This window comes from Schistocerca piceifrons, chromosome 3 (assembly GCF_021461385.2).
Source record: "Schistocerca piceifrons isolate TAMUIC-IGC-003096 chromosome 3, iqSchPice1.1, whole genome shotgun sequence".
NCBI classification, from domain to species: domain Eukaryota; kingdom Metazoa; phylum Arthropoda; class Insecta; order Orthoptera; family Acrididae; genus Schistocerca; species Schistocerca piceifrons.
In genome coordinates, this window is record NC_060140.1 from 878144084 (window position 1) to 878163526 (window position 19443).

Genomic DNA, 19443 nt, shown 5'->3' on the forward strand with positions numbered 1-19443 from the left:
TACAACTGAGAAAGAGTGCCTTCCAGTTGTCTGGGTGTTCAACAAGTTCTGACCATATTTATCTCGCAAATCATTCACCGCTGTGATGGATCCCCATTCTGTATGGTTGTTGACTAACCTGAAGAAACTGTCGAGTTGATGGAGAGATGTATACAAAGGCTTAAATAGTACATCAGAACAGTGAACAAAAGTGAACACACACATAAGGACACCAACTGCCTTTCAAGAAATCCTTTGGCAGAACATAGCAGTGTACATGAAAACTGCCATCACTGCACTGAACGATATTGCTGCTAAACATAGGGAAGATTCAGCATTGCTGAAGAATGAAGAACTGACCAAAGGATGATTCCAATTAACAAACAGAGCATTGTATATCTGAAATGGTTGCTTGTCTTCCCTGCTCATCTATGACCAGCTATCTTAGAAGTATTTCCATAACACTCCAACATCTGGCCACTAAGGCTTTGGGAAAACTCAAGACAGAAGCAGACACAGGTATAATCAGCCAGGTCTCTACTGATCCATTAAACACTATGCAAGCCACTTTAAAAAATGCCCATGACAGAAGCTCATGGCACAATTACCTCCTGGGCAGCTGATACCAATCCTAATCGCAGGCACACATTCCATCAGGCTGCAATCAACCTCTTTCGGAGGTTCACTAAGTCGACAAACAGGAATCGATGGTTAATAATCTGCACAGACTACTGCACCCACTACACTGTACCGAACCTGTGCCTACTGCCGAAGTTCCAGAAATTGTGAGGTTCTTGTAAAAGACATTATTTTGAAGCATGATGCACCGCTATGATGATCTCTGATTGAGGAAAAGTTTGTCACCTGGGCCTAGTAACAGAGGTAACTTTGTGTTGCAATATCAACCAGACGACTACTCTACTACGTACCATCCACAGACAAACGGTCTCACAGAATGCTTTAATAAGAAGTAAGGATATGATGTCTCAATGTACAGTGATGGCAAACAGATAGTCGTCGTGAATGCTATCTATACTTGTTGCAGGACATTCTCGTGAATTACACACTAATATTCTTAGGCACACTTCAAGAACTGGCAATGAAATATGTCATCAAGAAATTACAATTTGGTAACAGCAGTATTCGTATGCAAAACAACGTCCATCATGATAGTCATATACCACAGAGAAGAAAGACACTACAGACTTTACACTATTATTTCTGCTCCACACTTGCAAGGCCAGAATGACCATGAATACAATGTTCCTGTTAAGCCGTTGCACACGGACTGTGCTGTCGAATTTCAACTTTGAGCGTGCCGAGTTCGATGTGCTGCTGAATGTTCAGAAATGATGCGACTTGTGCATACGGTATGTGTGCCCCTGTGTGGTATATGAAATCACGACACACTCCAGTGGCAGTTTGGGGCTGTTTCTAGTTCGTAAATCACACTGTTTACTAAATGAGCACAAGTAAAATTCCCACGCTAGCTCTATTAAAAGGCATGTTTACTCCATTGTCCATAAGCTAGTCACATTGTTATATATCTAATATGCACAAATAAAAACTTGAAAAGTAAGTACCATGTCCAATCAATAAGGACAAAGGCTTACAGAAGTTCCATTACAAACAGTGCAAAACAAATTTGCACTCCTCCACATAAGATAAACATTATTTCACCATTCCCACATTTTAGTAAAACCCCAAGGTCAGTCTTACCTGATCACTGTTCCTACCCAGTAGCAGAATCTTTGCAACATGTGAATTACGAACCGTAAAATAAAAAGGAGCAAAATATCTTTACACAAGTAGCGCAAAATGTCCTGTAGATTAAGCCAACTGAACAATCTCACTTTAACTAATAATAAAGCATCAGAACCCAATAAAAATGCAAATGTTAGGAAAAAGATTTAAACATTGTGTGGTGAGGCTGGGCCTTTGAGATTTCCGTGTGCTGTGTGGGCTGCAAATTAGAATTCACCTACCTCAGAACGGCGTCTGCTCGAGGTCCCTCCACTCAGCAATGTAGATACTTACAAGATTATGTAAAAGCAGCATTGATAAAAACACCATCTAATTCCTACAATTAATGAGGCCACGCAACTCTAGTAATGAAATGAAGTCCTGTAGAAAAACTGTCATTAAAAAATTTATCAGGCAGTAAGAAAATGATCAGCTTCTGAAAAATAATGTCCAAATTTTCCACACAAAAAGTTTTATTTTGCCCATCTAGCCAAAGAAACGGTACTATTCAGTCCACATTTAAACTATTGGGTATTTTCTTCACATTCACAATTTGTACACTCATTTCACACGCACAGCAGCCAGAAATCTGTACAAACCCGAACCGAATTAAACAATGTTCTCACAGTCATTAATTTCACTACTAACACGAGTTATCGCATATGGTCCTTCTTGCAGATTTCTCAAAAAAGAAACTGCTTGCCAAAAACTGCTCAGTGGTTGAATACTGCAACATTGCCACGCGGATACTATGAAGGCCAAATTTCACATACGAATATCTGTCCAACTAAACAGTTCGAGCACTTCCAAACTTCACAAAACCCTTCGTAACTACATCAGCATTAGTCACGCCACATATCAAATGCGAGGAACTCAATATTCCTTTATTTTACACATTATTTTGATTCGCATAAGTATCATGACCGTCTGCACGCAAAGCTAGCAAGACTCCTTTCTTGTGGCCTCACTTCCAGTATAACTATCACGTAACAAGTGGGAACTGTCTCAATTCTGATTGGCTGATCATACCGTTTGCCAATAAGAATGCTCGCACATGATCATACTCACGCAAAAACTGGCCTGCATCAATCCTTATACATAGACGCATTTGCATCATTTTGACATACAAATATTAAAGTAATCTTTAATAAACGAAAACTAAAACACAATAATTCTGAAAATATTCTTTAGATACAGATTATACTCTGTCTGACTTTCTGGCTGCTCTGTTACAATAGCAATCACACCTAGACATACATCATCAGCAAAGAGTGTAAATTCCCTATGAACATTTTCCCACGACAGGCTTGCATAACTCTTGCAGGTTACATAAGACGGTATGTAATGCAACATTAAAATTTTGATGAATGGACCACCTACACACACTCATTCACTCACATATACTCCCACAACAATCTTGGACACCAGTAATAATTTTGTCTGATTTTTATATTATGAAAACGAAAAATTATTACAGTTTTAATATGAAAATTTCAATCAATTAATTCTGCACCCTGCGAGTTCTGTTTATGTTTTTAGATAATACCAAAGGACAAACTAATATATTTCCTAACTGAATTTAGTTTCCAAAGTGTCGGTTTTTTACTTTTTTAGCAATTCTTTTTTTTTTTTTTGTCTCTCAAACTATGATAGTTATAAAGCTGAAATTTGAATACAATCTTCTCCTGAATGTCAAAAGGTGGTGTATCAATCTTGACAATTATTGAATAATATTTAATATCATTTATTTAGGTTCTTATAGGTGGTGAATGTACGTGTCCAGTAAGAGACATTGGATAGTTTTCTCACAGCTATGTCAGCCGCCAAAGTTACATGAAGCTAGCTATCCTAAAACAAATGTTCACTCAGAACAAACTTGAGATGCTACATTTGCAAGACGCAAACCACCACCCTATCACGCATCTCAATAAGGATCAGTGACATTATTCACTACGCTAAACCAAGAACACACTGTCAATAGCCAATCCTAGCATGCTGCCACTTGCTAAAAGCTTTAATCATAACTGTGTTACCAACTGAAATTTAATTATAACAAATTGTAGCAAGAACAATGCATTTTTGGTGGATCCTCAGTGTGTTGTTGCCTTCAAATAGAATACTCTCATAATAAGCAAGTCACAATAATTCTTTTGCCACGAACATGATGTTTCTTATTATTTTATTGCAATGAATCACACAATTAACAACGGGTTTTTGAGTGATTCTCAATTTGCTGGTGCTCAGAAATGGCATATATACCTATAGGCTTGAAATGAATGCCAATACGGTGCCTCACAACTCTGTGCTGAAGGGAGATGGCGTGCACGTGATGTATGTGGTGGTGTGCCATCTCATTGGCCAATGTTCAGACGCACGCTCAGAATATCTGACATGCTAGATAGTGCTCTGCATGTTTGGAAAGACTCCCGAACATACTATTCCACAATATGACATCAGAAACTCTGTACGCTCAATGTTTGGATGCACGGTCCGTGTGCTGATGGCTTTACAGCCAGATAATACTCGGGATGACTACGTGAAACATCACCAGGACTGAAGAAACAAGGCAGCTGGCTCACATACTGTCCCTGGACACCTGAAAATGGTGAGCTATAATGGAAAGCTTCAGTGAGATACAGCCTAAGAAAATTATTATGGACTTTTACACCTATGCTGAAAGTAGAAGACAAATGTATAGACACATCATCCTTGTCCTCCATATGAATTCCTACTGAAGTCCAGGGGCGCGGACTGAAGATGGAAGGTTCAAGGAAATTGAAGAAACAGTCAACAATTATGAAATTTAGACAGGAGGGACTATCTTCGACACTCGACATAGTGAGAGAATTACCAACACGACTGGAATGAGAGGATCCACCAATGCCACCATACAGATGACCACTGACGAGATCTGGATCCAGTGTGCTGTTGCCAGCTCCAGTGAGAATTTCTGAAATAGTGGGTTACGGTTTCTACTACAGAGGGAGCAATGCTGCGAGTAGTGCTGCTTGTAGTGTGGAAAGCCGTTAGCGCCACTGGCTGTCATGCTGAGGCTCATCAGTACAAAACTGACCACCAGCAATTTTTTTTATTTAGTATTTACAATTTCTAGATGGTTCTTGAAATTTCTTATGTTTGTATATTCTTCAATATTCCATTTTTGTATAAATAACAGTGCCCTCTGCCTGGGAGACAGTTCCGTTTTATCTGTATATTGGTCATTGCAATAAACATGTTTGCAGTGCTAAGTACTGTATTTCAATGACAATCACACTTTTGATTTGGAATCTATTGCGGTTATGACGTGACAGTACGACTTTCTCACGGCAATCATTAAAAACATATGATTACCACTTACATTGACTACTGATGAAATGTTACTTTACCTTGAAACATTACTACGTCATTTCTACACGTCCTCATGACCCTTGTGCAATGGAAAAATATGAATATGTTGCAGGGTTTAAAACAAAGAGTACACACTTTTGTTCAGTCCTTTATATACTTCTCAAATAAGTCCTCTCTAAGCTATTCGAATTTCCAGCTGATTCTATTTTCCATATTGTAAATTTTATCAACTAAAAATTAAGGACTTTTAAGCACCTTTCTTTTCTGACAGTAGTTGCACTCAATGCTGCAGTGAGGTTAAGAATAAAATAAACATGCACAAATATATGATAACTTCAATATAGTATACCTACGACAAAATTCAACAGTATCAACTTCACAGAATTAAGGCAAATTCTTCAAAAACTTACCAACAATATCTGCTTGACCTTCAATAAATGGTTTTCTTATTAAAGCAGTTAAACTAAGTATGTCACATTTTATATTCTTCTCTGCACTTTCTGTCATACAATAATCCATAAAATTAACTCCAAATGCGTGGATTTTAATGAATTTGAACTGACTTGTCAACAAGAAAAATTTATATAAGCAACAAAAAAATTAAATTAATTAAAAAATCGTAAGTATAGATAAACAGTAAATCATAATACGATTTTAAGTTCATCAGTTTTTTCCTTAATGTGGCTGTCTAATGCTTGAACTTCTTGTTTCTTTTCATAAGCCTTTTTCCTTAGTGTATTAGATTGTGAGCAGTAAGAAATGATCATCTTTTCCGCAAACCCTGAAAGGACATCAGCTAGTTTGTGCAATGAAGAAATGTCAAAATCGGGGTGCATCCCTTTCTGCTTTAAACCTTCCAATTCTTCTTTCAATTTGTGCATCCTTTCTGATAGTGTATTGGTCTTCTGCACTTGTTTTTGTTCCTCAATATAAGCCAAGTATTTTTTTCTTGCAGAGAATTAAGATTCCAACAAATCCTTCGTAATTTGTACATTTTGAACTCTCCCCCCCCCCCCCCCCCCCAAAGTATAAGGTGGTCTCTAACTTGCCACATAAAAACAAAGGATCTTTCTTTCAAATTCTTTACTTCTAGAGCCTAGCTGATTGAGAATCCACACTCAGCTTTTGCCTGACTATGTGAACAGATTAAAATCTTCTTTCAAAACTTGCAGATTTCTTTGAAACCTCTTGAAGAAATGTTCTTGAACAGGAAGTCATCTAATCTTGATATTTTAAAATCAAAATATCTACATTCTTGATACGGAATTTACTGAACAAAATCTCCACATCAAGTCAAGTCATCCTAATCAAGTGCCATACAACTTACCTTTCACATGGGCTTTTGATGCCACTTCTCTCATCACTATATCAATGTCCTTTACACAACTCTTACATTTTTCTTGTGAATGTCTTTTGATGGCACTAGCCATTGTTTATAGTCATCTTGTCGCAGCCACAGTTGGCTAAATGCACACTTTCCAGTCATATTAATCACAATTCTAAAACTACACTTGTTCTGCAGTTTTTCCACCAAGTGTGTGTTATAAGTATGGATGGCCGATAAATCACAGATTGATGCTTTTCCACAGATATTTTTTTGTCACAGGTGTAGTATTCAGTTAGGTTTCCACACCCTTTCCCACTGCTGCCAACGTATGGTATCTCCCACTACCGGCACTGCAGTAAAGGGTTTACATGTTATGGTTACTTTCATGCAATTATGGCATTTGGATTATATTTTGGGGAAAGCAGCCACTGGCTAAAAAAGTACTGTGTGTACAAAAAAGAGCCGTAAGGATCGTGTGTGGAGTCCATCCTAGAGCCACATGCAGGAATCTTTAAGAAGCTTGAAATACTTACATCCACTGCGCAATATATATTCTCTTTGATGTGCTTAATAAGGAAAGAAAAATCCATCTTTAAGCTGAATAGTGCATAACACAGTCACAATACTAGAAGGAAACATTATATCCACTATGAACAGCCAAATCTAAGTATGGTGCAGAAAGGAGTCCATTTCAGTGGTTGTAAGATTTTTAATGCCCTCCCTTCAAGAATTAAGTGTTTGGTAGATGATGATCTCTTGTTTAAAAAACCCTTAAGGCAGTTCCTATTGCAAGGATCTGTGGGAGTTGGTTTGAGGCATCCTGTGGCAATACGTACAGTTTCGTTTACGGCGACGTCAACTTGCTTAGCGTGGGCAGAGTTCCTCCAAACTGGCGCCGCATATTCCGCTGAGTATCTCAGCTGCGGAATATGCGGCACCAGTTTGGAGGAACTCTGCCCACGCTAAGCAAGTTTACGTCGCCGTAAACGAAACTGTACGTATTGCCACAGGATGCCTCAAACCAACTCCCACTGACATCATTTACCCCATCATAGGCATAGCACCACCCACTATCCGCAGACAAGTAGCCGCCGAGATCGAAAGATCAAAACAAAAGAATGATCCTCGACACCCGATGTATATGCACCGAAAACAACGTGTCCGGCTGAAATCCCGCAGGAGTTTCATGGAAACTACTGAAGAGCTCGCCACCAAGCCCGCCGCAAGGCGACTATCTCTCTGGGAAGAAATGGTGCCACACTCCACAATGGAACTACTTGAGGAGGGATCTGCAGGATTTCAACTACTTTTTACAACTTGGAGGTCACTAAACAGGCTGCGCACTGGAGTAACTGGGTGCAAATCAAACCTATTTAAATGGGGTTACAGTGATAGCGATAGGTGTGAATGCGGAGCAATACAGGACTTGGACCACCTACTGATCTGCCCAGACATGTCTATGACATGCACTAAAGATGATATTTTGAAAGTCAATGACAAAGCAATCTACGTTGCTAATTACTGGGAAGGGAAGATATAATTGGTGCATCCGGACACGGAAGAAGAAGAAGAAGAATTGCAAGGATCATTTTATGCAATAGAGGAGTTCCTGAACTACAGTGGTTAACATTTCTTGTATTGTAAACTGCAAATGTATGCCCAAATTTGTATTTGTAATACTGAATATTTTTATTGTAAACATATATTTTGCAATATTTATTTCTCTGTAACACTTATTTTTTGTAATCTTTATCTATCTCTAAAATGTATTTTTTGTTGTGGGACCTAAGTTACTGTTTTTGTTTTGTTTTATGTATTCCATAAATTCTGGCCAAAAGCTTGTAAAATTGACACGTTCCATATCCTGTGATAGTGTCACAATATGGATCACTGGAACAAGAGGTAAATAAATAAATGAATAAACATACACTAAAAGATGTCAGTTGCCAGTACTACGTGCAATCGTACCCTCATTCTATTCTACATGCCTGAGGCGGATATAGCCTTATCCCTCTCATTCTACATGTCGCACAGCTGAGCGACCCTCTTAACTGCTTCGGCCTTCAACCTTTACATGCAATCCTTTTTTCACCTTTTTAACTACGACAAGTTAATCGATTTTTAAGTTTGAATATAATTGCTAAGAGAAAAATAAGGACTATAATTAAAAAAGGACAAAATAAGCACTTATAAGGAGTTTTATACCACAGTATAAAAATTAAGTACTTTTAAGAACCAACTGATTTTTGTGATGAGTGTTGTAAAGTGGTAATTTAACATAGGGCTAGAGAGAGAGAGAGAGAGAGAGAGAGAGAGAGAGAGAGAGAGAGAGAGAGAGAGAGAGAGAGAGACCATCATTCCACTTGGGACCTGTGGAAGATACATTAGCTTATTTGTTTTAGTTGTAAATATTTGTCATGTAATATTGTTTTTCTGACATGTTCTACATCATGGAGGACCTCCTCACTACAGATCAATTGGAATGACAGTAAATCTAATCTAATCTAATCTTAAGCACTTTTAAGAAACGTGTGAACCCTGCCCAATGAAATGATTATCTAGAGTACTTCAATACCAATGCTAGCTTACTGAAAAACCCGGATTTTTTTTCCATTTCGTTTTTCATATCTCATCCTTGGTGAATGTCATCTGCACTCCTTGCGATACATTCTGAATTATACACACGACATGTTTATGCACATTTAAAGAATTGATAACGTAATTTATCATTAAGAAATTACAATTTGAAAACAGCAGTTTTCATCAGCAAAACACTAAGAAATAATTATCTTTGCAAAGAAAGTAAAGAGTGGTACAAGAAAAGGTAACAGCTCATCAGATAGCAGAGGCATCGAGCAGTCTATAGGCGCAGAAACAAGACTGAAGACAACTGGTGCTGCATCTTGACTGGAAAAATGAATTGTGTTATATAGATTGGGCAAGAGGAGAAATCATTCTGGATAGATGGAAAGGTGTCTGATGTTTGGGAGGGAGACACGGTAAGCAGATAGTATAGGAATGTGGCATAACAGAAATGGGGGAAAGTTGCATGTGGCACAGAACGAAGTGGGGAGGGGGCAGGGGGATATAACAAGAGGCCCATAGGAAGATAGAGGCGGATAGAAGCAGATAGGGGTCAACAGCTAGCACAACGAGGTCAAGAGGATTAAAGGATGAAGAACATGTTGGAATGAGAGTTCCCAAATGCGTAATTGAGATAAGCTAGTATGGTTCAAATGTAATTTATTGTTTTTTTTTATAACAAATGTAAATATTTTACAGGTATATACATTTACTAAAAACTACCCCATCAAAAGTTGACTTATTTGTCTGGTATTGCTTCCAGTCCCTGCAAACAAGGAAAGACAGTAAATATTATAAATGTATTACACAGTTTCATTTATTTCACTTCCAAGAGGCTACTTACCTTTGTTTTATAAGCATTTCCTGTTAGTCTCATATCTCTTGTATACATTAACCTTTCCCACCTGTTTGTTAGGTTACGGCGGTAAGGCTAGAAGAGAAAAATATTCCAGCTATATTATGCAAATTTAGAGATGTTTAATAATAGAGCAGACTATTTTTCTTTCTATAATGGCATAATTTACTGATTTAACAATTAAACTTTGTGTGTGTGAAATTATATGAAAAATTCTGGAATTCAAAGTTTTGTGCCTTGCACTTTAATTCCACTTCATGCCAAAGGTAAAACTTTGTGACAAACATATTTTAATCTAGTAACTTTCATATCCTGAATAACTCTTAACAACTAATATTTGATGTTGTACACATATAATACTTAAATAAAATAATCTATACTGAACTTACATATCCTTACACACAAAGTTTAGCCATATAGAATGCTTAAAATGTACTACTATCTCCCTGGTAATGTATTCATTCATTCATACACTGAATTTCGTTAAGCCCCATCAGGTATGTGGGACAAGTAAAATTATCAGTTAACAAGCAGAAACAGCCACAGCACTTCACTAAACCATACTTACAACAAATCATGACTAGTGCCAATATACTCATACAAATAACACTAACCAACAATGATATCACCGATTATGAGAATGGTGTAATTTTTTTTTTGCAACACATTAATTTCTATCTACAGAAATTCTCAGAACTGCTGTTTTCACATCATTCACAGTCTATCTAGCCAGTTTAGTAACAGGAACCCATTCCTTCTCAGTTTCTTGGTTTCCATGGACTCTACCATGTCCTCTAACATGAACACAGCTCTTGCAGCCTACATGACCCCCTCTGGAACCAAATCCTCCGCAAAAATCCTCTTGACCACCAGTTAGAGCAGTGTCTACCATATTTGGCAGACTCTTCTGTCTGCTGATTTAATGGTTGAAAAATAATTGAAAATGAACAAGGAACTATACATCAGGAATTAGTGAAGCGTAGTGGCAAGAAGAACAGGAGTTCTGGTCAGGTCAGTACAGGGTTAACAACACAAAATCAAGTGGGGATAATATAGTAGTAGGTTCAATAATGTATAAGAAAGTGGAAATGCGAGTAACTTACAATGAATAGCACAGCTAATGCATCATTACAGCCAAGGTAGACACAAAGCCAACATTCATTCACCACAGTAGTTACAGTTTACATGCCTACTACATCTGCAGAAGATGTGATTGAAAGAACGTATGATGAGATAAAAGAAATTACTCAAACAGTTCAGGGACATGAAAACTTAATTGTGATGAGGATTGATGTTCGATAGCAGGTAAAGGATGAGAAGGAAAAATAAAGGAAAACAAGGCCTTTTGCAGAGAAAAGAGAGGAGAAACCGTCTGGCAGTATGTTGTGCCGAGTACTCTTAATTTTTGGTTTAAAAATCATAAAGAGTATTGTATACATGGAAGTGACAGACATCGAAAGGTTTCAAATAAATTACCTAATGCAAAGCAAGATTCCAAAACCCAATCTTAGACTGCAGAACGTTTCCAGGGGCAGTTGTGGTCACAGACCATAATTTATTGTTTATTAATTCCAGATTAAAACTGTATAAATTACAGCAAGGTAGGGAATTACTGAGAAGGGCCAGAATAAGTTGAAAGAAGTAGATGTTGGTGTGTGTTTTAACGGAAGTATTAGGCAAAAATAGACTGAAACAGGGGTAAGAAACACAACACAAGACAAAAGGATGGCTGTGAGAGATGAAATAGTGAAAGCAGCAGAGGTTCAAATAAGCAAAAAGAGACGACGCTGTAGAAATCCTTGGACAGCACACAAGGTACTGAATCTGACGAAATATGAAGTAAGCAAACTGGAATATAGATGCCTAAATAATGAGATTAATCAATTATTGATAATATAATGTAAATGGACAGATAAAAACATCTACTCACCAAGCAGCGGCAGGGTCACGCGCGCACCTGCAAGCCACTTGGAAGCCACCTGACCAAGAGTCTCAGAACCAAATAGACCACATACTTGTAGATGCCAGACACATAAGAGCTACCTAGAATGTAAAATCTCATGAGGTGCGCATATAGGATCAGACCATTACCTTGTGGTGACAACCATACAGGATAGGATAGAAAGCCGTAACAACAGGAGAAGAGAAGCACACCACAAAATAAATGCAGATCTACTGAAGGAGGACCACATTAAAGAAAGATATGCACTTGAAGATGGAAACAAGTTTGCTTCCATAGAAGAAGACGAAGATGATAATGAAAAGTTTTGATCGAAAATCAAGGCAGGTTTAAAAGATGCTGCAAGTGAGGTACTGAAACCAACGGAGAAAAGGAGGAAGAGCAGAGGATGGTTTAATGATAGGTGCAGAGATGCAGTCACCAAGAGAAAAGCAGCAAAACAGTCATGGCTGACAAACGAACACGATGAAAGAACATGGTTGGGATGCACGGAAGCAGCTAGAGAAGCAAGACACGTCTTTCAAACAGGAATGCGAGAGTTCATAAACAGTAAAATAAAACAGGCAGAAGAAGACAGGACAGTAGGAAATACAAGATACTTTTACAGGACTGTCAGGTTCTTCAAGAAAGGATCCAACCCAAGGATTGATGTGATCAGAGGTCAAGGAGGAAAGAATCATAGATGAAATGAAAGCTATGGAGGAATGGAAAAACTACTTCGAAAACCTCCTGAATGTGGATGTAAACACCATGAGTGCTACAACAGAAAATGAAGAAGAAGAATCATATAGAGAAAACAGATATACTGTACCTTTGGGGGAGTATGAACTACCAAGCATGGAAGAGGTAAGAGCGACCATAAAACTGCTGAAGAGGAGGAAGGCACCAGGTATAGATGGCATAACTGCAGAGATGCTGAAGGAGGGAAGAGCTACTCTACAAGTGAGGTTATACCACTTAGTCTGCTTAATTTGGAAGAAGGAAAGGATCCCAGAAGAATGGAAAGAGTGTCATCTGTCCTATACTAAAGAAAGGAGACCCAATGAGATGTAGCAACGAGAGGAATCACACTACTATGTACAGCTAATTAGATCTTGAGCATGTTGTTACTGAAGCGACCAACACCACATGTCGAGAAAGTACTGGGATTCTAACAAGCAGGTTTCAGATAAGGAAAATCAACTGTAGACCATTTACATACAACAGAGCAAGTGCTAGCAAAGAGCTGGGAATTCCGCAAAAATGTTCACTGGACTTCCAAAAAGCATGTGATAGTGTGAATAGACAAGCAATATGGCAAGAACTCTAAAGGGCTCAAGTTCCCAGAAAACTCATAAAACTGACACAGATATGCACCCAGGAGACAATATGCATGGTGAAAATAAGTGGAAACATCTTAAAGAAGAGAGAGAGAGAGAGAGACCTGGTTCAGATGACAAGAACATTAATGGAGAAGGCAATGAGAGCAGGCCTGAAGTTGAATATGGATAAGACAAAATACCTCACAGTTAGCAGAGAAAATGGTGACAGACTCCTGAAGGTGGAGGACAAAGTCTTCAGAAGGGTAGAAGACTTTAAATATCTTGGGGCTATACTCAATGAAAGGAACGAGATAGACCAGGAAATTACCGCACAAATACAAGCAGGAAATAGGTCAAGGTTAGCTCTGGGAAAGCTGTTAAAAGTCCCAGCTTCTACCGATATCCTCAAAGACCAAGATTTACAAGACAATAATACAACCTGTAGCCTTATATGGAGCAGAGACCTGGACCATCACCCAAAAGATGGAAAGAAAACTTCTGACATTTAGGAATCCCTTCCTCAGACAGATTTCTGGGCCAGTGAAGGATGGAGATGGATGCAGGAAAAGAAAGAACTGAATTGCAGGAGCTATCCAAGTCAATGGACATTGTGGCAGTGATAAAAAAAAAAAAAGACTGAAGTGGCAGGGACATGTAATGCGTTGAGAAGGCCAGACCATGAGGTGGGTAGTGGACGATGACCACGGGGAAGACCACGACTCTGATGGATTGATCAGGTCAGAGAGGATATGAGTATGCTGGGGCTGTCTGAAGAAGAATACATGGACTGAGGATGCTGGAGGAGGCTGATTGCTGAGGCCAAAGACTGACTGGTTTGTGTGGCCAATTACTTCTTTCTGTAAGTAACTACTACTTTCTTCACTCCATTTCAGCCTTCTACATCTTTCATTTTCTGACTTTTCCATTTTTCACCGCCCGTCCCACCAACCTCTGTTACACACAATTCACTTAGCTTTTCACTCTTATTAACTCATGCACAATGTTTTATTAGTAATCTCTGTCTTGCATATTACCTTGTTTTCCACCTTTAAGTTCACAGGTTTTCAAATCTCGTCTCGTGCAGTCCCCAACAATCAGTCTTTCCTTCTAGTCCCATATGGTAAGTCTCCCCTGACCTGGGGTTCCCCATGATTTTTTTCTAAACTGTACTCCTTTCCCTAAACATCTCCAGCCCTTTTCCTGCACTCCTCCTCCTTCCCCTCAACTCTTCCACCAGAAGAAGGAGCCACTGGCTCCGAGAGCTTGTGACAAATCATTTTTTGTGTGTTTTCCCTGCTGCCGCTTGGTGACATTTTTTTATCTGTCCATTTACCTTATATTATAAACAATGAGATTGGTGGGAATAAGCAACTGGCAAAGCAGGAATGGCTATATGAAAAATGCAAGACAGTAGAAGCAGGCAAGACTAGATGAAAGATAGATACCATCTATATGAAAATTTAAGAGACCTTTGGAGGAAAGAGAAGAAGCTATATGAATATCAAGAGCTCGATGGTAAGCCAGTATTAATTAAAGAAGGGACAGCCAAGAGAAATATACAAAAGGGCTGTACAAGGAATTTTAACCACAAGGCAATATTCTACAAAGGGAAGAGGAAGTGGCTGAAGATGTGGGAGTTATGATACTATGAGAAAAATTTCACATGGCTCTGAAAGCCCCAAGTCAAAACAAGGACCCTGGAGTAAACACCATTCCTTCAGAATTACTGATATGCTTGGCAGAGACAAGACAACAATGACAAAACTGCCTCACTTTGTATGCAAGATACATCAGACATGCAAAATACCCTCAGACTTCAAGAACAGTAATAACTCCTGTTTCAAAGGAGGAGGTACTAACAGCTGTGAATACAGATGAACCATTACTTTAATAAATCAGGGCTGAAAAGTACTGACAGGAATTTTTTACAGAGGAATTAAAATACTGGTAGAAGCCAACCTCGGGGAAGATCAGTTTGGGTTCCAAAGAAATTTAGGAACACACAAAGCAATATTGACCCAAGACTTATAAGATAGGTTCAAGAAAGGCAAACCCATCTTTGTAGCATTTATAGATCCAGAGAAAACTTTCGACAATATTTATTGGAATATACTCTAAAACACTGAAAGTATTTAGATAAAATATAAGAAGTGAAAAGTAATATTCTACTTGTACAGAAACCACACACATGCATATGCAAGGCGAGCATCATTAGTGAAGAGAATGAGACACAGTTGTAGCCAATACCAAATGTAATTCACACAGTTTCCTTCATTGCTTACTCGGTGTACAAAGGAGAAGTTTGGAAAGGGAATTAAAAGTTGATGGAGAAGTAATAAAAACTTTGCATTTTACTGATTTTTTTAATTCTGGCAGGGCTTGGAAGAGCAGATAATGGAACTGACAGGGTCTTGAAAATGAGTTACACGATGATTATTAACAAAGTACAACTAGGGTAACAAAATGCAGCTGAATCTGGTGGTGATGTTAGAATTAGATACAAAAAGGTGGGGCAAAAAGTAATCTATGAGTTTTTTAATTAGGGCAGCAAACTAAATGACAATGGCCAAAGTGGAGTGGATATTAAATGATGACTGGCAATAGCAAGAAAAGTTTCTGAAAACGAGAAATTTATTAACATCAAATATAAATTTAATAGATAGGAAATCTTGCAGCCTTGTATGAAAGTAAAATATGGGCAATAAACTGTTCAGTCAAGATGACAATAGAACCCTTTGAAATATGGTGCTACAGAAGAATATTGGAACTTAGATGGGTAGATGGAATAACTAATGAGGTGGTGGCTGTTGTTGGTGCCGCTATTCTCAGTCCTAAGATTAGTTTGACACAGCTCTCCACCCTATTATATCCAGTGTAAGAATCTCATCTATGAATAACTACTGCAACCTCCATCTATTTGAGGAGGTACTGACCCGAATTACAGAAAAAATAAATCTGTGGCACAAACTGATTAAATGAAGTAACACATTCTCAAGCAGCAAGGAATCATCAATTGGGCAATGTCAGCAGGGGGGGGGGGGGGGGGTAAAAATTGTAAAGGGAGACTAAGGCTGTAATAGAATAAGCAGGTTCAATGGATGTAGGTTGCCACAGTTATTCAGAGTTCAAGAGGCTTGCACTGTATAGACTAGTATGAAGAGCTGCAGCAAACCAGTCTTTAGACTGAAGAACACATAGACAGACAGACACTGTAAAACTCTTCATAAGTAACATTCAACTCCAATTCTATGGTCACCCATAATTAGCTTGCAATGTAATGCAAAATTAAAATATGAGAGGAATTGCATATAAATCTTCATATAATGTGAAAAAAATTATATTACACCGGATTTAACTGTAAAAAGTCAGTATCAACTAATGTGGACTGCACATCACAGCAAAATATTATTAATACAGCAACACTTAAATTCCTGAGTGGGAAGTGTGCACTGATTGGAATTTACCAACTGTTAAGTTCTAATAAAGAAATTATCTTCCTGGAAGTTTTTGTGTTAACTGGATAAAAGCCTGTGTGAATTCCCAAATATAGTAACAGCAGGGGACTGTAGAACAGATTTGCTGAAAGTCAGTGGGTACACAAAAAAAACACAGACTTCAGACAGCGTATTAGCTAGAAGTGTATAAAACTGTTTCAAACTTCTTGTACAGCCTTGGAGTTTATTGGTAAATTTAGTAATATTAAAGAAAGGGGTATTTATAAAATGCTTGAAAATGAACAACATAAAGGTAGTACATTACAAAGTGTTAAGAATAGAATTTTAAAATTATTAAATAAAAATAATATGTTACATTGAAATTGGTTTTAAAAGGTGGAGATTTACTTGCTCACCACACAGTTTCATAATACAAGTCACCAGAGTCCTGAAAATTTAAGTGTCTGTGGCATATTTTTTTATGTAAGTCAAAGTCTGTGATTTTTTATGTTATAGTATTACCATATCGAAACTGCAATGTAGTGGCATAGCAGAGTAGACCAGCAATACTATAAAATCATTAGTTACAAACAGAAGGCAAATTTTGGAAATGAAACCAATACAATTATACTGTAAGAAGCATTAGGAGAGTGGTCTGGTTGGTTTGTGGGATTAAAGGAACCAGACTGCAACGGTCATCGGTCCCTTGTTCCAAAACTTAAAAACTACCACACAGAGTAAAAAATGGATAATAGAGACAACAGACAACACAGGACAAGAAAAACTCAGACAAAGAACAGACATAACAAATTAAAATCACATGGAGTGTGGCAGTGGTTGGCCGACCATAGAATAAAAAGGGAAAAGCCAACCACCGAGAACACATTAAAAACTCAGTTTAAAACTGTAGGCCAAAGGCCACAATCAACACAAAACAATAAAATAAAACATAAACACTCATATTAAATGATAAAAACCCCCTGCCCGAATAAAACGTAGAACTAAGCCAGCCATAGCAGGGTCATCAGTTAAAAGGGCAGGGAGCGTATCAGGCAGTGCAAATGTCCGCCTGACCACAGCTAAAAGGGGGCAGGCCAACAAAATGTGAACCACTGTCAAAGCCGCCCCGCAGCGACACAGAGGAGGGTCCTCCCGACGCAGTAAGTAACTGTGTCAGCCGGGAGGGGCCAATGCGGAGCCAACAAAGGACGACTGAGTCCCTGCGGTTGGCTCGCATGGATGACCGCCACACAGTCGTCGTCTCCTTAATGGCACGGAGTTTATTGGGCGTGATCCGATCGCGCCATTCAGCGTCCCAAAGCGCAAAAACTTTTCGGCGGAGGACCGCTCGCAAATCAATCTCTGGGAGGCCAACATCCAGAGATGATTGCCTGGTGGCCTCTTTCGCCAGGCGGTCAACATGTTCATTGCCCGGGATACCGACATGACCAGGGGTCCACACAAAGACCACAGAGCGGCCGCAACGGGCAAGAGTATGCAGGGACTCCTCGATAGCCATCACCAGATGAGAACGAGGGAAATACTGGTCGAGAGCTCGTAAACCGCTCAGGGAATCGCTACAGATCACGAAGGACTCACCTGAGCAGGAGCGGATATACTCTAGGGCTCGAAAGATGGCAACCAGCTCAGCAGTGTAAACACTGCAGCCAGCCAGCAAGGAACGTTGTTCGGAATGGTCCCGTAGAGTTAGCGCATAACCGACACGACCAGCAACCATTGAACCGTCAGTGTGAACAATGTCAGAGCCCTGATACGTGGCCAGGATGTAATAAAAGCGGCGGCGGAAGGCTTCTGGAGGGACGGAGTCCTTCGGGCCCTGTGCCAAGTCGAGCCAAAGGCAAGGGCGAGGAACACACCATGGGGGTGTACGCAAAGTGGCCCGAAAAGGAGGTGGAACAGTGAAAACCCTAAGCCCGGAGAGAAGCTCTTTAACGTGGACCGCGATCGTGGGAACAGTTTGGATGCCCGGGCAAGCTAAAAACATGGCCAGTAAATTTTGGCACCTGAACCGCAATGGAGGGACACCTGCCTCCGCAAGTATGCTGCCCACTGGGCTGGTCCAGAAAGCACTAGTGGCAAGGCGTATTCCGCTGTGTAGGATTGGGTCCAGTACCCACAGCACAGATGGGGATGCTGAGCCATAAGCCAGACTCCCATAATCCAGACGAGACTGGAGTAACGCCTGGTAGAGCCGTAACAGGGTAGATCGGTCTGCGCTCCAGCGGGTGTGGCTCAAGCATCTCAGAGCATTTAGATGCCGCCAACACGCCTGTTTAAGCTGCCGAATATGAGGCAGCCAAGTCAGCCGGGCATCAAAAACTACACCCAAAAACCTGTGGGTCTCCACCACAGCAAGGAGTTCGTCAGCAAGATAAAGCCGCGGCTCAGGATGGACTGTTCGGCGCCGGCAGAAATGCATAACGCGGGTCTTGGCAGCCAAAAACTGAAAACCATGCGCTACAACCCAAAACTGCACCTTGTGGATAGCGCCCTGTAGCTGACGTTCAACAGCTGCAATGCCAGTAGAGCGGTAGTAAAGGCAGAAGTCGTCAGCATACAGGGAAGCGGAGACAGAATTTCCCACCATCGCAGCGAATCCGTTTATTGCGATTAAAAACAGGCAGACACTGAGGACAGATCCCTGTGGTACCCTGTTCTCCTGGACTCGGGAGGAACTATGGGAGGCCGCGACTTGCACGCTGAAGGTACCATACGACAGAAAATTTCGGATAAAGATCGGCAGAGGGCCCCGAAGACCCCATCGATGAAGCGTAGAAAGTATGTGATGACGCCATGTCGTATCATACGCCTTCCGCATGTCGAAAAAGACAGCGACCAGGTGCTGACGGCGGGCAAAGGCAGTACGGATGGCCGACTCCAGACTCACCAGA

The 19443-nt window shown here is 39.7% G+C and overlaps 1 protein-coding gene across 1 annotated transcript in view; it reads right to left on the bottom strand.

The window, feature by feature from the left end:
* Positions 1-9623: 9623 nt before the first annotated feature.
* Positions 9624-19443, bottom strand: part of LOC124788345 — a 34637-nt gene continuing 24817 nt past the window's right edge. Inside the window, exons 2-3 of the mRNA XM_047255606.1 lie at positions 9825-9911; positions 9624-9746 (exon numbers count right to left, since the gene is read on the bottom strand). Coding sequence (XP_047111562.1) covers positions 9720-9746; positions 9825-9911 — 114 coding nt within the window. The 3' untranslated portion in view covers positions 9624-9719. The remainder of the gene's footprint in view (positions 9747-9824; positions 9912-19443) is intronic.